This window comes from Erythrolamprus reginae, chromosome 3, assembly GCF_031021105.1.
Source record: "Erythrolamprus reginae isolate rEryReg1 chromosome 3, rEryReg1.hap1, whole genome shotgun sequence".
Lineage (NCBI taxonomy): Eukaryota > Metazoa > Chordata > Lepidosauria > Squamata > Dipsadidae > Erythrolamprus > Erythrolamprus reginae.
In genome coordinates, this window is record NC_091952.1 from 1,859,170 (window position 1) to 1,883,619 (window position 24,450).

Below are 24,450 nucleotides of genomic sequence, written 5' to 3' on the forward strand. Positions count from 1 at the left end.
ATTGATGGGAAACAGTTCTCCTAGCAGAAAAGAAACAGATTCCTATTTGAAATGTGCCACCTCCTGTTGTGAGTGGCCCACAACTAGTCACAGATTCTGAGGAGGACGAACCAGGTCCGTCTTGATACCCTAGGCCAGCATTCTTGACAGCTGAGTCCGCGAGAGAGAGTGAGGGAGAGTTGGAACCTGGGGAACCACAAGAGACTGTAGAAACCCCAATGAGGGTAATGTCTGACTCAGAGGAGGAGGGAGACATTGGGGACCACGTGCCCCTATTAGATGCCAGGGTAAGAAGGTCACGAAGCAGGCAGGATTATCTTTATGGGAAAAGTTCTAGAAGGTGAATATCTCTATGGAAGAAAGCCTAGACATTGAATATCTCTAGGAAACAGTTGATCATATCCAGACAGTATATAAGTGAGGATTTATGGGTAAAGGGGTGTGGAGAATCAACGTTTGTAATGGGGAAGGTCCAAGATCTGGGGTTCCAGAAATGCTTTGCTGGCAAACTGCTGTTGTCCCTTTAAGTTCATTGTGCAGAGATGCAGCTGACGGTGGAAAACATGAAGATTTGTGAGTGTGTGTTTAAAGGACATTAGAAGACTGAAGAATGTCTACATTGGATTTGGCCCCCAGACCGCAGTCAGCTCCTTATCTATTAGACAATTTGACCAGAAACTCTGCCAGCATGGACTAAAAGCCTGGCCTTGTTTCTACAAATCATTTTTAAATATAGTGCTGGTGAGACCCCATTTAGAATCCTGTGTTCAGTTCTGGAGACCTCACCTACAAAAAGATATTGACAAAATTGAACGGGTCCAAAGACGGGCTACAAGAATGGTGGAAGGTCTTAAGCATAAAACGTATCAGGAAAGACTTCATGAACTCCATCTGTATAGTATGGAGGACAGAAGGAAAAGGGGGGACAGGATCGAAACACTTAAATATGTTAAAGGGTTAAATAAGTTTCAGGAGGGAAGTGTTTTTAATAGGAAAGTGAACACAAGAACAAGGGGACACAATCTGAAGTTAGTTGGGGGAAGGATCAAAAGCAACGTGAGGAAATATTATTTGACTGAAAGAGTAGTAGATCCTTGGAACAAACTTCCAGCAGACGTGGTAGATAAATCCACAGTGACTGAATTTAAACATGACTGGGATAAACATAGATCCACCCTAAGATAAAATACAGGAAATAGTATAAGGGCAGACTACCGTGTTTCCCCGAAAGTAAGACAGTGTCTTACTTTCTTTTTATCCCCAAAAGCCCCACTATGTCTTACTTTCGGGGTATGTCTTATATTGGAGCTTCCCTAGCGGTGACGGCGTGAGCTTTTGGGGCCCTGGTGGCATTTGCACGCCGCTTTCACAGGCAGCCGGCTTGCTGGCCGGGGAAGCAAGCGATCCGGGACTGTGTGGCTTTGCGCCATGAGGACAACAACGGCGCCATGGTGGCTTTCAAGCGCCGCCCTTCGTGGCGCCCCACCACCCGTTCCTGCAGACACGGCGACGTATGCGCCACTGCCTTGCGCCTCGTTTCCTCTTCCCGCCTCTCAGGGCGCAGATCCCGGAGATTACGGGACTTCGCCGAAATCCGCCCTGCGAAGAACTTGGGGGACTTTAAACCAAGGGGGATTACAAACGATCGGCTTTGTTGGAGGGTTTTTTTTTCCCACGGAAGGCCAAGCTTGGAGGAAGCAACCGAGGGAAGGGGCCTCGCTGGCGTCAAAGGTACCGAAGAGGTGGGGACAACCTGAAAGACGGAGGGAGGGTAATAGTAGGAGCTACGATGAGTAGAGTAGACATGGGCAGGAGGCGGCGCACAGCTACGAGAGGGAGGCGGCAACCCCGTGTTTCCCCGAAAGTAAGACATATGTCTTACTTTCGGGGTATGGCTTATATTAGCCGACCCCCCTGAAACCCCCGATACGTCTTACAATCGGGGAAACACGGTAGATGGACCATGAGGTCTTTTTCTGCCGTCAGACTTCTATGTTTCTATGTTTGGTTTGAATTTTCCCAGAGTGGGTGCTCCTTTGTTCCGATCCAACCAAGCCCAAGCAGAACACCGTCTAAACTCCCATTTGCTTTCGTTTATGTCCTGTGGGGGTTTTTCTCCTAATCCAAATTGGGAAGGGGGTTTCTTGGGTTTTGTAATTATGTGTAGTCTCATAGGGAGGGGAAGGCGTTAAAAATGATGGCAGCCACAGGCTGCAAGTGAAGAAGTGATGTGTTGCAAAGCATCTAAATGAAAACCTGAGCATCATTCGTCTCGTTGCAGCTGCCATTTTGACTTTTTTGACCTCCCTCCCCAGGCATTCCTGCACCTAGGAGATCCACGCCAGGCCTAAGATCAAGAAATAGACAGAGGACCTGGAGGGAGGGAGTTAAAAAAGAATAGAATTTTTTAAAAAGCACAATCTGTCGATGTGCAGGTGTTCTAACTACGCCGTGAGGATGTTAAAAAAAATAAATGTTATTTTACTCCAAGGCGGCTGCAATTATGTTCAGCACCAATTTCCTATTGTTTTCACATCCCCGTTTCTTTGAAGAAACAGCCAGCGCTGCTAATTAATATTGTGTTGTGTTAAATGTCGAATGGAATGTCCAGGGTAATTCCGCTTTTTTTTTTGCATATTTGCAGAAAAATCCAACGCAGGCAAGCAAAAAAAATAAAGGAAACTCTAGGTGGGGATAATAGAAGCTGACGATTTAATTAGGCAGTTGGATAAAAGGGGGAGAAAAGAAATTGTGTAAAAAGGCTGCAACTAGAAAAAAGAAGAGGCCGTCAGACAGAGAGAGAGAGAGAGAGAAAAACGGAGGGTGGGAGGGATGGAGAGAGGGAGGGAGGGAGATAAAGAGAAAGAGAGAAAGAGAGAAAGACACACACACAGAGAGAAAGACAGACAGAGAGAGAGAGAGAGGAAGAAAGAGAAAGAGAAAAGGAAAGACAGAAAGAGAGAGAATAAAGAGAGAGAAAGAGAAAGAGAGAGAGAGAAAGAAAGAGAAAGAAAAAAAGAGAAAGAAAGAGAAAAAGAAAGACACACACAGAGAGAAAGACAGAGAGAGAGAGAGAGAAAGAGAAAGAAAGAAAGAAAGAAAGAAAAAGACAGAGAGAGAGAGAGAAAGAAAAAGAGAGAGAAAGAGAATGAATTTGTCGGAGGTGTGTGAGGAAGAGAAGGAAGCTGCAGTTGAGGATCTGTGGCAAAGAATCACAAGAACCCATTGTTTTCTGTGCCTCTTGGGCATCGGTTCTAATCCCGGTAAGGGTATGGCTAGCTGATGAGTGCAAAATAGCTTGAAATAGATCGATAGTATTCTTCTTTTTCATTATCAGCAAAAAATATGGTGTGTGTGTGTGTGTTGAAGCTACAGACCTACAGGCAGGCCACCCAGGTTCTAATCCCAGTAAGGATATGGCTAGCTGATGAGTGCAAAATAGCTTGAAATAGATCGATAGTATTCTTCTTTTTCATTATCAGCAAAAAATATGGTGTGTGTGTGTGTGTGTGTGTGTGTTGAAGCTACAGACCTACAGGCAGGCCACCCAGGTTCAAATCCCAGTAAGGATATGGCTAGCTGATGAGAGCAAAATAGCTTGAAATAAATCGATGGTCTCTCTTCCTTTTCATTTATATATGTGTATAAATATTTATATACCTGTAACATATTATATAAATATGTTACACACACATACACACACACAAACAAACACTTGCACCCTTGTATGTATGTGTGTTCATGTGTAACATGTTTTTGCTGATAATGAAAAGGAACGGATGCTAGTGTCGATTTATTTCAAGCTCTTTCAGTCAAATCATATTTTCTCACGCTGCTTCTGATCTTTCCCCCAACTAGCCTCAGATTGTGGCCAGTGTTCCCTCTAATTTTTTGGGGGGGGTGGGCGGAAAAGTATAGTAAAATAAATAAATAAATAAACAAACAAACAAACAAACAAACAAACAAACAAAAAACCCACCCTGTTTTGCCTCAGAGAATTTCAAAATAAAATACTGTCCTGTGTGTCTATAAGAGTGAGCTCATAATAGGGCAACTCTATCAATATCAAAATGCCACTTCAATAGTTGAGCTAGTTTCAAACTGGATTTTGATTTTCTTTCTCTCTTCCTTACTCCCATTCTTTTTCTTTCTCTTTTCCTTCCTCTCTTTTTTCTATCTGTTTCTCTCTCTTCCTCTCTCTCTCCTTCCCTCTCACTCTTTCCCTCTCGGCTTCTGGGCAGGTTTGGAAAACTCTGAGTTGATGATGATTTTTAAGTGAGCGATTGCTCACTGCTCAGCTTAGAGGGAACTATGATTGTGGCCTCTTGTTCTTGGGTTTGCTTTCAGTCAGATACTTGCGTAAATTTCCAGGCAAAAGATTTCCGCAGAGAGAGAGAGAGAGAAATTATCTTGTAAAACCAGCCAGGAGACCGGGCAGGCGGGGGGGGAGGGGAGACAGCCTCATTAAGCCCCCCGCGCTGTATTTTCCACTGCGCCCTGTTAAGATGGATTAAAGGAAAGCGATAACTGTCTGAGATTTCTCCACCTCCAGGGGACAAAGACATATTAAGGGTATTAGCCTTCCTGTCAAGCTGGATGCTAATTCGCTACTTGGACTGATCAAGAGACCAGCCAGAGGGACCCCTGCCCCCCCCCCACTGGCCCCCAGGATGACAGATGTGGGTCGCCAGGGAGACGGGATGTTTGGATAAGACCGGTGGCAGCTGTCTGGGGGGTGCAAATGATACCGCCGGCTTTGTCGTGGTACTGAAGTTTGGGCCAACCGAGAGAAACAACCTAGAATAAAGGAATTATTTCCTGAGGGTGAGAACAATTAACCGGTCTCGTCTTCAGACGCTGTGGGTGCTTTTAAGGAGAGACTGGACAGGCACTTGTCTGAAATAGCCAGGGGGTCAGACTAGAAGACCTCTAAGGTTCCTTCCAACTCTGTTTTTCTGTTCTGTTCTGGGAGGATTCGGGGGGGCTGTGTTGCAGGGAGGAAGACTGGGGCTGCATAAGTGCATCACTGACTCCGCAGAAATTGAATAAAAAGAAAACATGAAAACATTGTCAACAATCCAAGAACTAAAATTAGCTATTGGTGGGGTAGATTCAGTAACTCTCCCTCCTGGAGAAAGAACGGAATGGAGTGGAGTGGGGTGGAATGGAATGGAATGGAACTGTAATATGGAATGGAGTAGAGTAGAATAGAATGGAAGGGGATGGAATAGAATAAAACAGAATAGAACAGGAAAGAACAGAACCGAACAGAACTATAACGTAAAGATAAATCCACAGGGACTGAATGTAAACCTGCCTGGGATAAACACATATCCATCCTAAGATAAAATACAGGAAATAGTATAAGGGCAGACTAGATGGACCATGGGGTCTTTTTCTGCCATCAGTCTTCTATGTTTTTATGTAACATGGAATGGAGTGGAATGGAATGGAATGGAATGGAATGGAAGAGAACAGAACAGAACTGTAATATGGAATGGAATGGAGTGGAGTGGAATGGAATGGAATAGAATAGAATAGAATAGAGCAGAGCAGAGCAGAACAGAACAGAACAGAACAGAACAGAACAGAATAGAACAGAACAGTAATATGGAATGGAGTGGAGTGGAATGGAATGGAATGGAATGGAATAGAATAGAATAGAATAAAATAGAATAGAGCAGAGCAGAGCAGAGCAGAACGGAACAGAACGGTAATATGGAATGGAGTGGAGTAGAATAGAATAGGGAATAAAGAATAGAATATAACTAATATAGAATAGAACAGAACACAACACAACAGAATAGACTGGACTGGAATAGAATAGAATAGAAAACAGAATTTCAACCACAATGCGCATGCGCAAAAGCAAGAAATCACCAAAGTCGCACACACGCACGCGTCCCCTCTTGAGATTTTGCTTCCTGTGCATGGTGAGAGACAAAATCAAGCTGGGGGATGTGCAAGTGTGCACCCGCAAGACGACCGAAGCTGCTGAGGAGCTCAACTTTGGCAACCGGTGCGCCGTCCTCTACACACACACCCTCTGGGACAGTTCCTCAAAGGAGCTGAGTCTGCAGCACTCCGGAATCGTAAACCAGTGTTTCCCAACCTTGGCCTCTTGAAGAGATCTGGATTTCAACTCCCAGAATCCCCAGCCAACCTCTTCAAGGGGCCAAGGTTGGGAAACACTGTCGTAAACAATGACCATTGACCAGACTGAACTGGTTGTGCGAATTCAGCTCCGTTAACTCCTGGTCCGGCAGGAAAATTGGGCCGCTCATCGAGTTCCCAGTTAAGCTGATTTATTGCTCACGCCTGTAAAGAAAAATCTAGTTCACTAACTATCAGCAACAATTGATTTTTAAATAAAAGTCCACAAAATTCCAGAGGAATTAGAGCAAAGGCTGCTTGTGGGAAACGCAAGGACTCCAGGCCAATGACTTGCTTAAAGCCACCCGCATGTCTCTGCTTGCTCTTGACCTATACTCATTGTGAAAAATAAAGTTGTCTCTATAATAATGATAATAATAATAATAACAACAACAACAACAGAGTTGGAAGGGACCTTGGGGGTCTTCTAGTCCAACCCCCTGCTTAGGCAGGAAACCCTACACTACTTCAGACAGATGGTTATCCAACATCTGCTTAAAAACTTCCAGTGTTGGAGCATTCACAACTTCTGGAGGCAACTTCTGTTCCCCTGGTTAATTGTTCTAACTGTCAGGAATTTTCTCCTTGCTTCTAAATCATTTCTCTCCTTGTTTAGTTTCCACCCATTGCTTCTTGTTCTACCCTCAGCTGCTTTGGATAATAGACTGACTCCCTCTTCTTTGGGGCAGCCCCTGAGATATTGGAAGGCTGCTATCATGTCTCTCCTGGTCCTTCTTTTCATTAAACTATCCATGCCCAGTTCCTGCAACTGTTCTTCCTATGTTTTAGCCTCCAGTGCCCTAATCCTCTTTGTTGCTCTTCTCTACATTCTTTCTAGAGTCTCAACATCCTTTTTGCATCGTGGCGACCAAACCGGAATACAATATTCCAAGTGTGGCCTTCCCAAGGCCTTATAAAGTGGTATTAACCCTCCACGTGATCTTGATTCTCTCCCTCTGTTGATGCAGCCTAGAACCGTGTTGGCTTTTTTGACAGCTGCTGCACATGGCTGGCTCCTATTTGAATGGTTGTCCACTAGGACTCCAAGGTCCCTCTCACAGTTACTACTGCTGAGCAAGGTACCACATAGACTGTACGTTTTTCTTGCCTAAATGTAGAACCTGATTTTTTCACGCTTGAATTTCATTTTTCTTTTCTCTTTAGGAGTTGTTGTTGTTGTTGGTGGTGGGCAAAGCCACTTTCCTTTCATTTCTTCCCAGTCTCTTCTCGATCCTTTTCGGGCCCGAGCTGAGGCCGTTTGCTGGCCATTGGATCCAGGCACGCTGATGGGATCGCGGGACCAATTCCTGACAATCCCTCGCCTGGAATGATTTCCCCCAACAATGCTGGCTTGTCTGTGTTATTTAGTCAAGAGCAATTGCCGTCTTAATTGTATAGTCTCCAGATAACACCTTACTCTGAGCTACTGTAGTCTTTATTTTAATTGGCTAATTGATTAATCATTTGAAAGAAAATGGCTAATTAGTTGAAGGACTGGGAAGTGATTGACAGCTCTGGGGTATTATTTTTTTATGGTTTGAGGAATGGAAAAAGGAACCCTCCAAGCCTTACTCCCAGCTTACAATTGTAGGGGGTCAACTATAAGAGCCTCCGTGGTGCTGCAAGCTACTTCTGCTGATCACCAGCTGCCAGCAGTTTGGCAGATCGAATCTCACCGGGCTGAAGGTTGACTCAGCCTTCTGTCCTTCCAAGGTGGGTCAAATGAGGACCCAGATTGTTGGGGGCAAGAGGCTGACTCTGTAAACTGCTTAGAGGGGGCTGGAAAAACACTATGAAGTGGTATATAGTCTAAATGCTATTCCTTCCTTCCTTCCCTCCCTCCCTCCGTCCTTCCTTCCTTCTGTCCTTCCTTCCTTCCTTCTGAGGTGGCTCAAGTGAGGACCCAATTGTTGGGGGCAAGAGGCTGATTCCCTGTAAACCACTTAAGTCTAAGTGCTATTGCTATTCCTTCCTTCCTTCCTTCCTTCCTTCCTTCCTTCCTTCCTTCCTTCCTTCCTTCCTTCCAAGGTGGATCAGATAAGGACCCAGATTGTTGGGGGCAAGAGGCTGATTCTGTTAACCACTTAGAGAGGACTTTAAAGCACTGTGAAGTGCTATATAAGTCTAAATGCTATTGCTAACTTATTTTATAAAACACCAGAAGGCAGATAACAACTGGTGGAAACTAACCAAGGAGAGAGAGAAGCAACTTGGAATTAAGGAGAAAACTTTCTAACAGTGAGAACAATTCACCAGTGGAACAGCTTGCCACCAGATATGGTGGGCACTCCATCATTGGAGGTTTTTAAGAAAAAACTAGAAAGCCATTTGCCTGCAAAGGGTCTAGGCCTGTGATGGTGAACCTAGAGCATGGATGCTACAGGTGGCATGGAGAGCCACATCAGAGTGCACAAGAGGCATTGCCGTACGTCAGCTCCAGCACACAGGAGAGCGCTATCCAGCTGATTTTTGGCCTTAGGGAAGGCCGTTTCTCCAGCCTGGAGTGCAAAAAACAGCCCAACAGGCAAACCGGAACTTCGGGAAAATGTGTGTGCTTTTGTGCTGTTTTTTGCACTCTGGGGCTTTAGGAAGCTTTCCTGAAGGCTCCGGAGTGCGAAAAACAGCACAACGGTCAAACTGAAAGTCCATTTTTCCGAATTTCTGGTTTGCCAGTTTGACTATTTTTTCACTGTCCCAGGCCTATGTGGAGATTGGGGGGGGGGTTGTGTGCATGCGCAGGGGTAGCATGAGGGAGTGGGATGGAATGGGTGTAGGCATGTGTGCTAGCGCGCACCCACACACACCCTTTTGGCATGCGAACCAAGAAAAGCTTAAGCAGGAAATCCTACACCTCCCCAGCCAGATGGCCGTCCAATCTCCTCCTGAAAATGTCCAGAGTTGGGGAGTTCATAACTTCCACTGGCAGGCTGTTCCACTGGTTGATCGCTCTGACCGTCAGGAAGTTCTTCCTTATTTTCAGGTTGAATCTCTTCTTGGTCAGCTTCCAGCCATTGTTCCTCATCCAGCCCTCTGTCCTGGAAAACAGCGTGACCCCCTCCTCTCTGTGGCAACCCCTCCAGTACCTGTATATTGTTATCATGTCCCCCCTGGCCTTTCTTTTCTCTAGGCTGTCCATGCCCAGTTCCCGCAATCTCTCTTCATAAGTCTTGGTTTCAATTCCCCTAATCATCTTGGTTGCTCTTTTCTGCACCTTCTCCATAGTTTCTATGTCTCTTTTGAAGTGGGGTGACCAGAACTGGATGCAGTACTCCAGATGTGGTCTGACCAGGGCGTTATAGAGTGGTATTAAGACCTCTCTGGTCTTGGAGTGTATCTCCCTGTTGATGCAGCTTAGGATTGTGTTGGCTTTTTTAGCCGCTGCTGCACATTGCTGGCTCATATTTACTTGATTATCCACCAAGACCGGTGGTGGATAATCAACTAAATAAAGATATGGCATGTGGAGCCATGTCTGCTGGCACACAAGGAGTTGCCCTAGCTCAGCTCCAACGTGCATGTATGTGCCGGTCAGCTGATTTTTGGCTTGCACAGAGGCTCCGGGAGGGCGTTTCTGGCTTTCGGAGAGCATCTGGGGGAATGGGGGAGAACATTTTTACCCTCCTTCGGCTCCAGGGAAGCCTTTGGAGGCTGGAGAGGGAAAAACACGAGTCTACTGGGCCAACCAGAAGTTGGGAAACAGGGAGAAACAGGGGCTACCAGAGGGCATCCGGGGGGGGGGGGGAGTTGCTTTCGCCCTCCCCAGGCATTAAATTATGAGTGTTGGCACTTGTGCATGCGTGATAGCGTGCGCGCACTCTCTTTTGGCACCCGAGGGAAAAAAGGTTCTTCCTCACTGTCCTATATCCTTTCCAACTCTATTCTGATTGATGATTGATTGATTGAGTGCCCCATCTCCGATTGCCCCACTAACGGCGTCTTGGGTTTCTCTTTGCAGCCTTTTTCACCGAGACCCCTCACGACATGACTGCCCGGGCCGGTGACGATGTGGAGATGGCCTGTTCCTTCCGCGGCAGCAGCTCTCCTTCCTACTCGCTGGAGATCCAGTGGTGGTACGTGCGCACCCACAAGGACTGGACGGAGAAGGAAAACTGGGACGCCAACCAGGTATCAAGAATCACAGAATCACAGAATCACAGAATCACAGAGTTGGAAGGGACCTCCAGGGTCATCGGGTCCAACCCCCTGCTCAATGTCTGTCTAGTCTCTGTTTGAAGACCTCCAGTGAAGGAGAGCCCACCACCTCCTGTGGAAAACTGTTCCACCGGTTTATCACCTTTACCGTTAGAAAGTTGCTGAGAGGTCAAGAAGCACCAGACAGAGGAAAAACCCCTGTCTTGGGCCTGCCAGAGATCATCCATCAGCGCAACCAAAGCAGTTTCCGTGCTGTAGCTGGGCCTGAACCCTGATTGTTGAGGGCCTAGATAATCGGCTTCTTCCAAGGACCGCTGGAGCGAGACCACCTTCTTGTGTGATGGAGGGAAGAAGGAATGATGGGAATGACTAGAGTAGCATGGCATTAATTAATTAAATTAATTGGTTGATTATTTCTTTCTTTCTTTCTTTCTTTCTTTCTTTCTTTCTTTCTTTCTTTCTTTCTTTCTTTGTACTTTTAGGCTGCCCTTCTCTAAAAACTCAGGGCAACCTACAAAATATAAAATCTTGGCAAAGACGAGGTGGAGAAGTGGGTACCATTCTTAATTATTTTATTTATTTAGGTTTGTTTGCCATCCATCTCACTGTGGGGAGATTCTGGGTGGCTTACAAAAGTAAAAATACTTGAACCTATGGTCCCCAACCTTTCTGGCTTTGTCCCAAGGGGATGTCTCACAGATGAGGGCTCATCTCTATTTTTCCAAAGCACCGTCAAGTATACATCGAGATATAGTTAATTAAAATTAAAATTAATCCAGCCAGCCTCTGACTCTATATAATACTATACAATACAACTTTGAACACTCCATTTCTAATCATTCCTTGTACATTTTGGAGCTTTACAGCAAAATATTTCGCCCTCGCCTCCATACATTCCATTTCTGGAAGATGAATACATGTTTGTGAATCTTCAAACACCGTTATGGGCATCGTAATTCTTTCTCCAAAGTCCTTTAGTAGTTGATCAATCCAGATCACAGCAAACTACAATGGAATATTTTTATTTATTTATTTGATTTGATTTATTTGTCAAACAAGTATAGAATTGTATTTTGTATTAACATAACATAAGTAGAAAGATTGTGATTCCGCTGTATAGAGCGCTGGTGAAACCACATTTGGAATGCTGTGTCCAGTTCTGGAGATCTCAGCTACAAAAAGAGATGGATCAAATTGAACGGATCCAAAGACGGGCTACAAAAATGGTGGAAGGTCTTAAGCATCAAACGTATCAGGAAAGACTTCATGAACTCCATCTGTATAGTCTGGAGGACGGAAGGGAAAGGGGGGACATGATCGAAACATTTAAATATGTCAAAGGGTCAAATAAGGTTCAGGAGGGAAGTGTTTTTAATAGGAAAGTGGACACAAGAACAATGGGGCACAATCTGAAGTTAGTTGGGGGAAAGATCAAAAGCAACATGAGAAAATATTATTTTACTGAAAGAGTAGTAGATGCTTGGAACAAACTTCCAGCAGATGTGGTTGGTAAATCCACAGTAACTGAATGTAAACATGCCTGGGATAAACATAGATCCATCCTAAGATAAAATACAGGAAATAGTATAATGGACCACGAGGTCTTTTTCTGCTGTCAATCTTTTATGTTTCTAGAAAGTAGTGATAGAAAGAATTAAAAAAGACAGTAGGACAGTTGGTAACCCCCTTGCTGACCTCTTAGAAGAGGGGAGAGCTCGACTGTAGATAGTGTAAGGTGGAAGATTTGGGGGTTAGGGAAAGAAACCAGGATTGCTCAACCTGACACCCTGGCTGAGATCTCCTGCATGAGCAGGGGGTTGGACTAGATGATATCAAGGTCCCTTCCGACTCTGTTGCTGTTACATTTGCACGCCCTTCTCCTCTATCCCCAGGCCGCCTTTTTTTCTCCAAGCGGAACTAATGGCTTCTCTCTCTCTCTCTCTCCTCCTCTTCCTCCCTTCCCACAGCTAAAAGCTTCTCCCCAGGAAGAAATCGCGAAAGACGCCACGAAAATAAGCGTGAGTTTGTTTGGGGGTTTTTTATAATGATTTTGTGTGTGTTTGTGTGAAGGCTTTGAATCAAGACCCTGCAGCCACTCGCCTGCCTGCCTCTTGGGCAACACCGGGCAGTGGCCAAGGGTTTTTTTTTTTGGGGGGGGGTGATAGCAAGGGAGGGGGTGAGTCTTTGGAGAGGGGCGGCATACAAATCTAATAAATTATTATTATTATTATTAACTGGAAAAGAAGGGAGGGGGGGGAAAGGTCTTCAGCTTCTGCACCCCAAATTGTCAGGTGCTTCCATCCATCAGGGGGGCTGGGCAGGAATAGAGGGGGGGGACTGAGCTTTTGAAGAGAGAGAGAGAGACCCTTCCCCAGCATCTGGAGGCACCCGCCCCCTCTGTCCCCCTCCCACCTTTTCTCCCTGGAGGGGCTGAGACTGACCAGGAGGGGCCCCCAGTTTCTGCTCCTCCTCCCCCTCCCCCTGGAATCTCAGCCTTGGTGGTGCAATGGTTAGAGTGCAGCACTGCAAGCTGCTTCTGCTGACTGCCGGCTATAGTTCAGCAGTTCGAATCTCACCACAGGCTCCAGGTTGGCTCAGCCTTCCGTCCTTGCTTGGTGGGTCAAATGAGAACCCAGATTGTTAGGGGCAAGAGGCGGATTCTGCAAACCGCTTAAAAAGGGCTGTCAAAGCATTAGGAAGCAGTAGATAAGTCTAAGTACTGTTGATACCCCTTCCTTCCTTCCTTCCCTTCCCTTCCTTCCTTGGTAAAATGAGGACCCAGTTTGTTGGTGGCAAAAGTCTGACTCTGTCAACCGCTTATAGAGGGCTGTAAAAGCATTAGGAAGCAGTACATAAGTCTAAATGCTATATGCTCTTCCTTCGTTCCTTCGTTCCTTCATTCCTTCCCTTCCTTCCTTCCTTCCTTCCTTCCTTCCTTCCTTCCTTCCTTCCTGGGCCAAATGAGGACCCAGATTGTTGGGGGCAAAAGGCTGATTCTGTAAACCGCTTAGAGAGGGTTGTAAAGCACTAGGAAGCAGTAGATAAGTCTAGGTGCGATTGCTCCTTCCTTCCTTCCTTCCTTCCTTTCCTTTCCTTTCCTTTCCCTTCCCTTCCTTCCTTTCCTTCCTTCCTTCCTTTCCTTTCCTTTCCCTTCCTTCCTTTCCTTCCTTCCTTCCTTCCTTCCTTTCCTTTCCTTTCCCTTCCTTCCTTCCTTCCTTCCTTCCTTTCTTCCTTCCTTCCCTTTCCTTTCCCTTCCTTCCTTTCCTTCCTTCCTTCCCTTTCCTTCCTTCCTTCCTTTCCTTCCTTTCCTTCCTTCCTTTCCTTCCTTCCTTCCTTTCCTTCCCTCCCTCCTTCCTTCCTTCCTTCCTTTCCCTTCCTTCCTTTCCTTCCTTCCTTCCTTCCCTTTCCCTTCCTTCCTTTCCTTCCTTCCTTCCTTCCTTCCCTTTCCTTCCTTCCTTCCTTCCTTCCTTCCTTCCTTCCTTTCCTTTCCTTCCTTCCTATCCTTCCTTCCTTCCTTCCTTTCTGTTCTGTCTGGGTTCCCCCAGACCTCAACACCAACTGGAAAAAACAGCCAGGACACTCTGGTAAAAGCCAAAAGTATTTTATAACTGGAAAAAATAAGCACAGAGGAAAACCTCTTCTTCCCAACAGACAGGATATAATACGGTACAGCAGGGTCCTGATGTCCAGACAATACAGCAAGCTTCTTGCTGGCACACCCCCCCCCCCCCAAGGTTTCAATAGTCAAAGGCACAAACCAGGATTCCAAGACGCCAAAGTTCACAGTCAGGTCCCATGACTCTCAAAGATAAAACTCCACAAGCCAGGAAGGGTGGGTCTGCCTTTTAGCCTTTCCCAAGAGCACCACACCCAAACCCAGCTGTTGCCACTTTAATGCTGAAAGTATTTAGCCAATTGATTCCGTCTCTGAGTAGCTCTTCGTTGTCGCAGATCAATTATGGCTTGTGCACTTTCCTGTAAGGAATCCAGGCTGCTTGCTGGGGAGAGCTCCCCCTAGTGGGACTCTGCCTGTCCTCCCTCTTCTTCAGCCTGGGATTCCTCCTCCTCGTCTGTCTGCACCTCCTGTTCCTCAGCCTCTCCCTCTGAGCTGGAAACCGACAGAAGGTCAGCCGTTCCCGGAGGGGCCTCAGACGGAACCACAACACTTTCCTTCCTTCCTTCCTTCCTTCCTTTCCTTCCCTCCTTCCTTCCTTCCTTCCTTCCTTTCCCTTCCTTCCTTTCCTTCCTTCCTTCCCTTTCCTTCCTTCCTTTCCTTCCTTCCTTCCTTTCCTTTCCTTCCTTCCTTCCTTCCCTTTCCTTTCCCTTCCTTCCTTCCTTCCTTTCCTTCCTTTCCTTCCTTCCTTCCTTCCTTCCTTCCTTCCTTCCCTTTCCTTTCCCTTCCTTCCTTTCCTTCCTTCCTTCCTTTCCTTTCCTTCCTTCCTTCCTTCCCTTCCTTCCTTTCTTTCCTTCCTTTCCTTCCTTCCTTCCTTTCCTTCCCTTTCCCTTCCTTCCTTTCCTTCCTTCCTTCCTTCCTTTCCTTTCCCTTCCTTCCTTCCTTCCTTTCTTTCCTTCCCTCCCTCCTTCCTTCCTTCCTTTCCCTTCCTTCCTTCCTTCCCTTTCCTTTCCCTTCCTTCCTTCCTTTCCTTCCTTCCTTCCTTTCCTTTCCTTCCTTCCTTCCTTTCCTTCCTTCCTTCCTTTCCTTCCTTCCTTCCTTCCTTTCCTTCCTTCCTTCCTTTCCTTCCTTTCCTTCCTTCCTTTCCTTTCCTTCCTTCCTTCCCTTCCATCCTTTCCTTCCTTCCCTTCCTTCCTTCCTTCCTTCCTTTCCTTTCCTTCCTTCCTTTCCTTTCGCTTCCTTCCTTCCTTTCCTTTCCCTTCCTTCCTTTCCTTTCCCTTCCCTTCCCTTCCTTCCTTCCTTCCTTTCCTTTCCCTTCCTTCCTTCCTTCCTTCCTTCCTTCCTTTCCTTTCCTTTCCCTTCCCTTCCTTTCCTTCCTTCCTTCCTTTCCTTTCCCTTCCTTCCTTCCTTCCTTCCTTCCTTTCCTTCCTTCCTTCGTGGGTCAAATGAGGACCCAGATTGTTGGGGGCAAAAGGCTGATTCTGTAAACCGCTCAGAGAAGGCTGGAAAAGCACAATAAAGCAGTATATAAGTCTAAATGCTGTTGCTATTTAAGTGGAAACAGCTGTCCGAGGAAGAGGGGGAAGTCTGCCGTACTTCCACTTCTCGGTCTCTGAACTGCCGGCCCTGCAGGGTCTTAATTTCGGGGCTTTATTCCACACGGAGCGACTTCAAGGCCCAGTCAGTGCCCGGCCTCCCCTCGTTTTTCCCCCTTTGTGGGGGGCTCTGAAGTGGCTCTTTCAAGCCCCGGAGGCGGCTGATTGCAGCCCTTCCCGACTCCAAAGACCGCGCGGGATTCGCGTCTCCCGTGGCTCAGATGAAACGTGGCTGAAAGAAGGTTTGTTGAGCTCCCGCCCATCAGAGGCACCGCAGGCTCCGAGTGGGTTTGGGAAAGTGGACGTGGGTTTTTAACACCTGGGGAGAGAAGAAATGACAAAGAGAGTTTCCAACACACAGACACAAACACGCACACACACAAACGCACCAATCCAAATGATGCTGTTAGAGGGTTCCCCCCCCCTTTCCCCCCCCAATACATTTGTGGCCTTTCTCGTTCTTTCTACTCAAGAGATTTTATTCAATTTATTCAGCGTATGGCATATCATATGTGGATTTGCAATATATATCTATTAACACTTTTTAAATTAATTTATTAATTTAATTTGTATGCCACCCAACTCCCTAAGGACTCTGGGCAGCTGACAACAAAGGGAAACAACATGTAAACAGAACAATTTAAAATTACAAAAAGACCAGACAATCCAACAAACCAATCTCCAACGAAAGACAAAACACAAACTGTTACTATAACTACTACCAATGATATACAAAACCCACACACACAACATCGGATGACTAGAGCTAACGACTCCCAACATAAACTAGGAATAAATCTCCAAAACATCGAGAAGGGAAATAGTACTCCTACTACACCCTCAAATCTGAGGTCCTCGAGAACTGTGATACCAGCCAAGTGGTTGGTTCCTCTTCTACCTCTCCTTTCCTTTTTTTTCCATTCTGCATCTTTCTTTGCACTATCACTTTTATTTTATTTTATTTATTTTATTTATTTATTTGATTTTTATGCCGCCCTTCTCCTTGGATTCAGGGCGGCTTACAACATGTTAGCAATAGCACATTTTTAACAGAGCCAGCCTATTGCCCCCACAATCCGGGTCCTCATTTGACCCACATTGGAAGGAGGGAAGGCTGAGTCAACCTTGAGCCAGTGATGAGATTTGAACTGCTGACCTGCAGATCTACAAGTCAGCTTCAGTGGCCTGCAGTACAGCACTCTACCTGCTGCGCCACCCCGGCTCTTCTTCTACCCCTTCCCAATATCTCTTTTCTTTATCTTCTTTTTTCCTTTCTCTATTATCTCTACGATTAGGTTACGTTATGTTATGATTTGAATGTACTAATCTTTGTCTTATGCATTGTTGATTTATTTTATGCTGTTTTCTGTTCTCGTATTATTTCAAAACTTAAAAACTATTTTAAAAAACTATATAAAATTGTTTTTTAAAACCCCTAATAAAACCATGCATATCTCTCACTAACAGTATTTCTACATAATTATTGGGGGCAAGATGTTTATTCTCTGTAAACCTCTATAAAAACACTGTGAAGTGGTATATAAGTCTAAATCAGTGTTTCCCAACCTTGGCCACTTGAAGATATTTTGGACTTCAACTCCCAGAATTCCCCAGCCAGAGAATGCTGGGGAATTCTGGGAGTTGAAGTCCAAATATCTTCAAGTTGCCAAGGTTGGGAAACACTGGTCTAAATGCCATTGCTTTCATCATTTCATACTCGCTTTCCCTACCGTCTGACCGCACGATTCACCCATTTTGAGACTGTCGGAAATCACTCCCCCTAAATAGTGATGGGTGAACCAAATGGTGTTCGGGTTCAGCAAGTTCGGACGAACTTCATGCAAAATTCGGCCGAACCCGAACCCGAATGGTTCGTGGCACCAAATCTCCGCTCCCGGAATCTCTTCGTGGAAGGGATTCCCCAGCTCCTTCAAAGGGAGGTCTTTTCATGTAAAAATGTTTTTTTTTTTACAAAAAAGGACACCGCAGCAGTGCCGCAAGCAAAGGGAGGTCCTTTCACATGAAAATAAAACCTTTTATTTTTACATGAAAAGACCTCCCTTTGCTTGCAGCGCCGCTGCAGCGTTCTTTTTTGTAAAAATAAAAATAAAAATAAAATTTGCCATGAAAAGACACCCCTTTGAAGGAGCTGGGGAATCCCTCCCACGAAGAGGTTCCGGGGGCGGAGCGTTGACGTCACGTATACCGGCAGGTTGCTAAGGACGCCATAGTGATCACTTCCTGGATTCCATGGAATCCAGGAAGTGATCACTTTGGCGTCCTTAGCAACCTGCTGGTATACGTGACGTCAAAGCTCCGCCCCCGGAACCTCTTCGTGGGGTTCCCCAACTCCTTTCGTGCCTCGTTCCTAGCCTCCTGTCCGGCTGACAGCTGCCCGGTGTTTGCCTTCCTCCACCTCCACCGGCGCCTGGCTCCTCCTCCTCTTCTCAGCAGATGACAGGTAGGCGGTGACTTTCACGGTGTTCGGCATGAACGCCGAACTAAATCACGAATTTTACAAAAATTTCGGGTTTGGGTCCAGCATGCTGAACACCACAAAGTTCGGTACAGACCTGAATTGTGCAGGTTCGGTTCGCCCAACACTACCCCTAAATCCTTCTTTTCTTCTGACATTTTGCATCTCTGGATTAGGGGAAGGACCCCCCCCCCCCACCCGGTGGGTGTGCAGTGTTTCATCCATGCGTGGGAAAGCCACCTGCAGCCTCAGCCATTTCTCCCCTCTGAGGGGAGGGGAGAATTCATGCGCTGATGATTCAGAAATGGGGCTGCACCCAGGAGAGCCCCCCTTCCAAGGTGCCCTTGGGGAGAGGAGCCCGTAAATCCTGGCCGAGGGTGAAATGAACTTTTGCCTCAACTTCTTTGGGAAAAGCTCAGCGGTCCCGTAAAGAACATTTTTCAGCCTTCCAGGACTGAAATGGAGCTCTGGAGTTGTCAGGTTGTAAAGAGAACCAGAGAGAGCAGATTTGCAGCCAAAGGCCAGCTGGGAACTGTCCAGTCCAGTTTCTCAGAGTGGCCCTATGGCCAAAAGGACTCCGTCCGAGTAATCCAGCTACTCTTTGGGGAAGAGTGAGGGGGGCAGCATAGAATATAGAATAGTCCAACCCCCTGCTTAGGTAGGAAACCCTGCACTACTTCAGACGGATGGTTATCCAACATCTGCTCAAAAACCTCCACTGTTGGAGCATTCTCAAAAACCTCAACTTCTGGAGGCAGGTTGTTCCACTGGTCAACTGTTCCAACTGCCAGGAAATTTCTCCCTAGTTCTACGTTGCTTCTCTCCTTGTTTAGTTTCCACCCATTGCTTCTTGTTCCACCCCCAGGTGCTTTGGAGAATAGCTTGACTCCCTTTTCTTTGGGGCAACCCCTGAGAGATTGGAAGGCTCCCCCGGTCCCTCTTTTCATTAAACTAGCCATGCCCAGTTCCTGCAACCCTCCTTCCTATGTTTTAGCCTCCAGTCCCCTAAAATCCTTTGCTGCTCTTCTCTGCACTTTTTCTAGAGTCTCAAAATACTTTTTGCATCGTGGCCACCAAAACTGGAAACCGTATTCCAAGTGTGGCCCTACCAAGGCCTTATAAAGAGATATTAACACTTCACGTGATCTTGATTCTCTCCCTCTGTTAATGCAGCCTAGAACTGTGTTGGCTTTTTGGGCAGCTGCTGCACACGGCTGGCTCCTATTTCAATGGTTGTCCACTAGGACTCCATATCCCTCCCACAGTTACTACTGTTGAGCCAGATACCACCTACACTGGACCTGTGCATTTGATGTTTTCCTGCCTAAATGTAGAACCTGACTTTTCTCACCCTTGAATTTCATTTTGTTAGATAGGGTCCAGAGCTGGGGTGGTGCAGTGGAGCACTGCAGGCTCCTTCACCTAACTGCTATCTGTAGTTCAGCAGTTCGGATCTCACCAGGCTCCAGGTGGACTAAGCCTCCCATTGTTGGGGGCAAGAGGCTGTTTCTGTCAACTGCTTAGAGAGAGCTTTAAAAGCACTAGGAAGTGGTATATAAATCTAAGTGCTATTGCTATTCCTTCCTTCCTTCTGTCCTTCCCTCCTTCCGTCCTTCCTTCCTTTCCTTCCTTCCTTCTGTCCTTCCTTCCTTCCATCCTTCCTTCCTTCCTTCCTTCCGTCCTTCCGTCCTTCCTTCCTTCCGTCCTTCCTTCCCTTCCCTTCCTTCCTTCCCCTCCCCTCCCTCCCTCCTTTCCTTCCTTTCCTTCCTTCCTTCCTTCCCTTCCTTCCGTCCTTCTTTCCTTCCTTCCTTCCTTGATGGGTCAAATGAGGGCCCAGATTCTTGGGGGCCAGAGGCTGACTCTCTGTAGACCGCCTAGAGGGCTGCAAAAGCACCGTAAAGCTTTTCATTATAAGTCCTATTGTTATTTAACTCTGTCAAAGTCCTGGATCTTGAGCCGATCTTGGAGACTTAAGTGTTGCAACCTAGGCCACTTTATGATGTAAGGACTTCAGCTCCCACAATTCCCCAATGAGCCCCAGCTTGGGGGAAGTCCAAGACTTCAATGGAGCTCCTGGCTTTAGAAAGCAGATGTCCATGTGCCGCCTCTATGTTGGTGGAGGCAGGCAGGATTCCCTTGAGTACCATTGGTTGGGGGTCAGAGGAAAGAGGGGTTGGCTTCTCTTTCTGCTCAAGACCCCCATGGACAATTGGGGGGGGGCCACTGTGGGACACAGAATGCTGGACCTGATGGGCTTTGGCCTGATTCAGCAGGGCTCTTCTTAGGTTCTTACATTCTTTTCTCTTCCTCTCTCAGTTTCTCTCTTTCTTTCTTTCTGTCTCTCCTTCTCTATCCTTCTTTCTCACTTTTCTCTTTCTGTCTCAAACTTTCTCTCTCTCTCTTTCTCCATCTCCTATTCACTCTTTGTCTTTCATCAGTTTCTTTCTCTTACTCTATTTCTCTCTCTCTCCTCTCTCCTTCTCTCTTTCTTCCTCTTTCTTGAAAGGGATGTCCATGTGCCGCCTCTATGTTGGTGGAGGCAGGCAGGGCTCCCTTGGGTCCCATTTGTTGGGGGTCAGGGGAAAGGGAGGGACTTGCCTTCTCTTTCTACTCAAGATCTCCATGGACAATTGGGGGGGCATTGTGGGACACAGAATGCTGGACTCATGGGCTTTGGCCTGATTCAGCAGGGCTCCTCTTAGGTTCTTATGTAGATGGAGTGGTAGGTAGTTTGGGAACAGAGCCCTTAAGGGTGGCTTGGCCCTTCCCAAAGGCACAGATAGTCTCCTGGCTCCCCATAAATTCTGCCCTCTCTCCCCTCTGAGCCTCTCCCGATCGTCCTTGGTAGGAACGGGGGTCTTTTGCCCGTGACCTTGGCCCGCTCTTTAAACAAGGGAACATCTCAGCCTGCAGAAAGGCGGTGGCGGTGGGGACCCTTCCCACACGCTGCGATTATGGGGAAAGGGAGGCAGTGGCTTCAGGGTGGGTAATAAACCTGATTTATGGACCTTGGCTCCAGAACAGCATCTGCAGCTAGTGAGCAAGTCTTAAATTTCATTAGGTGATAAATTCCAACAGCAAAACCATTTGCTAGGAAAGCTAATTAGCTGGTGTGCGCCGAGCGGAGCGCAGACATGGACTCCAGCGCCCCGCCTGGGGGGAGAGCCCCTCCTGGATGGATAGAAACTGGGGGGAGGGGACAACTGGGCCAAGAGGAGGGGGCAAAGGCTAGTTGCCTCTGACCGTCTCTGCCCTTTTCTCCAGTTCAGTCAGGTTGCTTCTCTGGACCTCTGGACGTTGTGGGGGCTCCCTCACTGGAGGTTTTTAAGAAAACGTAGCCTTGCTCTAAGCACAGAATTGGAAAAGAGAAACGGCCCCCACAAATATGGGAAAATTGGTACAAGTGGCCCAAACAGAAAAAATACATTAAAAAACTTAAAGGAAAAGCAAAATTAGACACTCCTTTCTTTCGTGCACGAATAAAATGAAAATATAGGAACTGCAGCATAAACCGATGGAACATAAAACTCTTAAAAATGAATCCTCAGAAACACCCAAAATGAATACAATATAATATACAGAACTATAGAAAACAAACACACTAGATACAAATAATATTGGTCACTTGATAGGGAAAGTCAACAATATGGTTGACAAATTATCTCTTTTATATAACAAATAAATATATGCATGTAGTGAAAGAAAATATTAATTGATGATAAGCAAATTACTATCTATGTGCATATATCGAACACCACTGAACCTGAATGCTTTATGTATTGTTTATGTTTATAAGTTGAATTGTCCGTCCATTTTCTTTCATTTTTCTTTCTTTTTCTTTGTATGTTCTGTTTGTTTAAATTGTTTTTATATGTAAAATATTAATGAAGATTATTTTAAAAGAAAAAGAAAACTTGACCATGACAAGGCCGAGTGGCTATGGGCCGTGATGGGCTGCCCTCCCCACGAGGGGAAGGAAGGGACGCAGTGGGGGAAATAACTTTATGCACTATTTATTGAATACTTAATAGTTTTTTATTGTCCTTCTTTCTCTAGTTACCTTGATAGGATCCTTAATTACTTTTAAAATAGGAAATAATTCAATAGTCTGTTTTTACCCATAAACGCTTCCATCATTTTAATCCTTTATCTAGAACTGAACTTTTATAACAATTCAAGAAAATTGAGCTACTTGCCTAATCTCTTATCATACTGAGCCTTGTGGGTTCAGGAGAAAAGCTGAAAATGTCCCTGTGCTCCTCAACTGTCTGTCTATCTGCTGTCTGTCCTTTGTCCTTTTTGTGGCTATTTAAATAATGGGACTTCATCAGCGGAAAGAGAGTCCAAGCACTTAGCGGACAACTTACCTTGGTCAGTAAGCCACCCCCACTCAGTCCCATGCCTCAGTCCCACCTGGTCGCATGGCCAGCAAGCCACTCCTACCCCATCATATGACCATCAAGCCACACCTACAAAATAAGCCACGCCCACATTGCAGCAGTAAAAATTTTGGCAGCCCATCACTGGAGGAAGGAAGGAAGGAAGGAAGGAAGGAATAGCAATAGCATGTAGACTTATATTCGGCTTCATAATGCTTTTCCAGCCCCCTCTAAGCAGTTTACAGAATCAGTTTCTTGCCCCCAACAATCTGGGTCCTTATTTGACCCACTTGGGAAGGACGGGAGGCTGAGTCAACCTGGATCCGGTGGTGAGATTCGAACTGCTGGCAGCCAGTGATCAGCAAAAGTATCTTGCAGTGCTACAATCTAACTACTGCGCCAAGGTTGCTCTGTCTTAACGCCTCCTATTTTCCCCTAGTACAACCACCACCCTGTAAGGTAGGCTGGGAGAGAGGGACAGGGCCCAAAGTCACCAATGGTTTTGTATGGCTAAGGCAGGACTCGAACTCGCCAACTCCTGGTGATTTGGCCCAAAGTCACCCAGACGGCTTTTGTGCCTAGGGCGGAACTTGAACTCATTGTGACCTGGTTTCTAGTCTGGCATCTTAAGTGCTGGATCTTCTTAGGATCATAGAATATGGATGGAAGGGACCTTGGAGATCATCTATCCCAACCTGGCCAGGAATTTCTCTCTCTCTCTCTCTCTCTCTCTCTTCCTCTTTCTCTCTCTCACACTCTTTCTTTCTGTCTGTCTCTCTGTCACTTTCTCTTTTCTCTTTCCTTCTCTCTCTCTCTCACACACTCTTTCTTTCTTTCCTCTTTCTCTCTCTCTCTTTCTGTCTCTCTCCTCTTTCTCTCTCACACTCTTTCTTTCTTTCTTTCTCTCTTTCTTTCCTCTTTCTCTCTCTCTCTTTCTGTCTCTCTCCTCTTTCTCTTTCACACTCTTTTTCTTTCTCTCTCTCTCTCTCTCTTCCTTTTTCTCTCACCCTTTCTCTCTCTCTCTCTCTCTCTCTCTCTCTCACACACACACACACACACACACACACACACACACAGCCTTGCCTTCTTCTGCTCTGCTTTCTCTGCAGCTTCCTCTCCCAAGTGGTCATCCAGATGGGCCTTATTATTGTTGTTGTGCTTATTCTTTTCCCTTTCTTCACTGCCCACCTCTCTGCGGGGCGGCCAATCGGAGGGGAGGGAGGGGGAGACCCTCGGCCTTTCAGGGTGGCACCCCGCAGGGGGAGGGCGTGGGGGCACCGGTGAGGCCATCCAATCGCCTCCGCTCTGCTTCTCTCCGCCCCGCAGGTGGTGAAGGTGGCCGGCAGCAACATCTCGCACAAGCTGCGCCTCTCACGGGTCAAGCCGGCCGACGAAGGGACCTACGAGTGCCGCGTGATCGACTTCAGCGACCGGCAGGCGCGGCACCACAAGGTCAAGGCTTACCTGCGCGTGGAAGCCCCGGACAGCCGCGTGGCGACCCAGGCCGGCGCCCACCGACGCCCCCCCGCCGCAAGACGCGCAGCTGCTGCTCCTGGCCGCCGGGCAGACCAGGCCGCCCAGCGCCCCCCCGCCCGCCCCGCCCGGCCCCGAAGGAGCTCAGGAAGCGCTCCCTGGACGGAGCCCCCGCCGCCTGCGCCCGCTAGAGACCCCCCCGCTAACCCCCCCCGGACCGCCGGAGCCGCGCGGAGGAGCCTGCGTCCCAAGGGTCCCCAGCCTCTCCTCGCGCCCGCCTTCCTTCCCCGGCGTCCCCGGACTTGGGGAAGTGGGGGTCTCCCCCTCTCCTAGACCACACGCGCAACCACGAACTTGCTGCGGAGGATCGTGCGTAACGGACACTGGCGCAACTGGCTCGCTTGTAAATAACCCCCCCCCCCCCCGAGGCTCCACGCTTCCATTCCCCGATGTGGGTTGGGGGCGTCCCGCAGGAAAGCAAGAGGCGGCGGGGATGGGTGGGTGCTCAGGTGGGACGGGGAGGTGGGCTCGCCCCCGGGGCTCGATTCTGCTACTGAACCTGGGCAGGTAGGGAAAGCGCGCGCGGATACGCACCTGCCCAGGTGCAGT

General features: G+C 47.2%; 1 protein-coding gene across 1 annotated transcript in view; it reads left to right on the plus strand.

The window, feature by feature from the left end:
* The window catches only part of VSTM2L (V-set and transmembrane domain containing 2 like), a 58,961-nt gene extending 34,787 nt beyond the window's left edge, over positions 1-24,174 (plus strand). The window contains exons 2-4 of the mRNA XM_070744259.1: positions 10,109-10,278; positions 12,273-12,323; positions 23,695-24,174. Coding sequence (XP_070600360.1) covers positions 10,109-10,278; positions 12,273-12,323; positions 23,695-24,174 — 701 coding nt within the window. The remainder of the gene's footprint in view (positions 1-10,108; positions 10,279-12,272; positions 12,324-23,694) is intronic.
* The last annotated feature ends 276 nt before the right edge of the window (positions 24,175-24,450 follow it).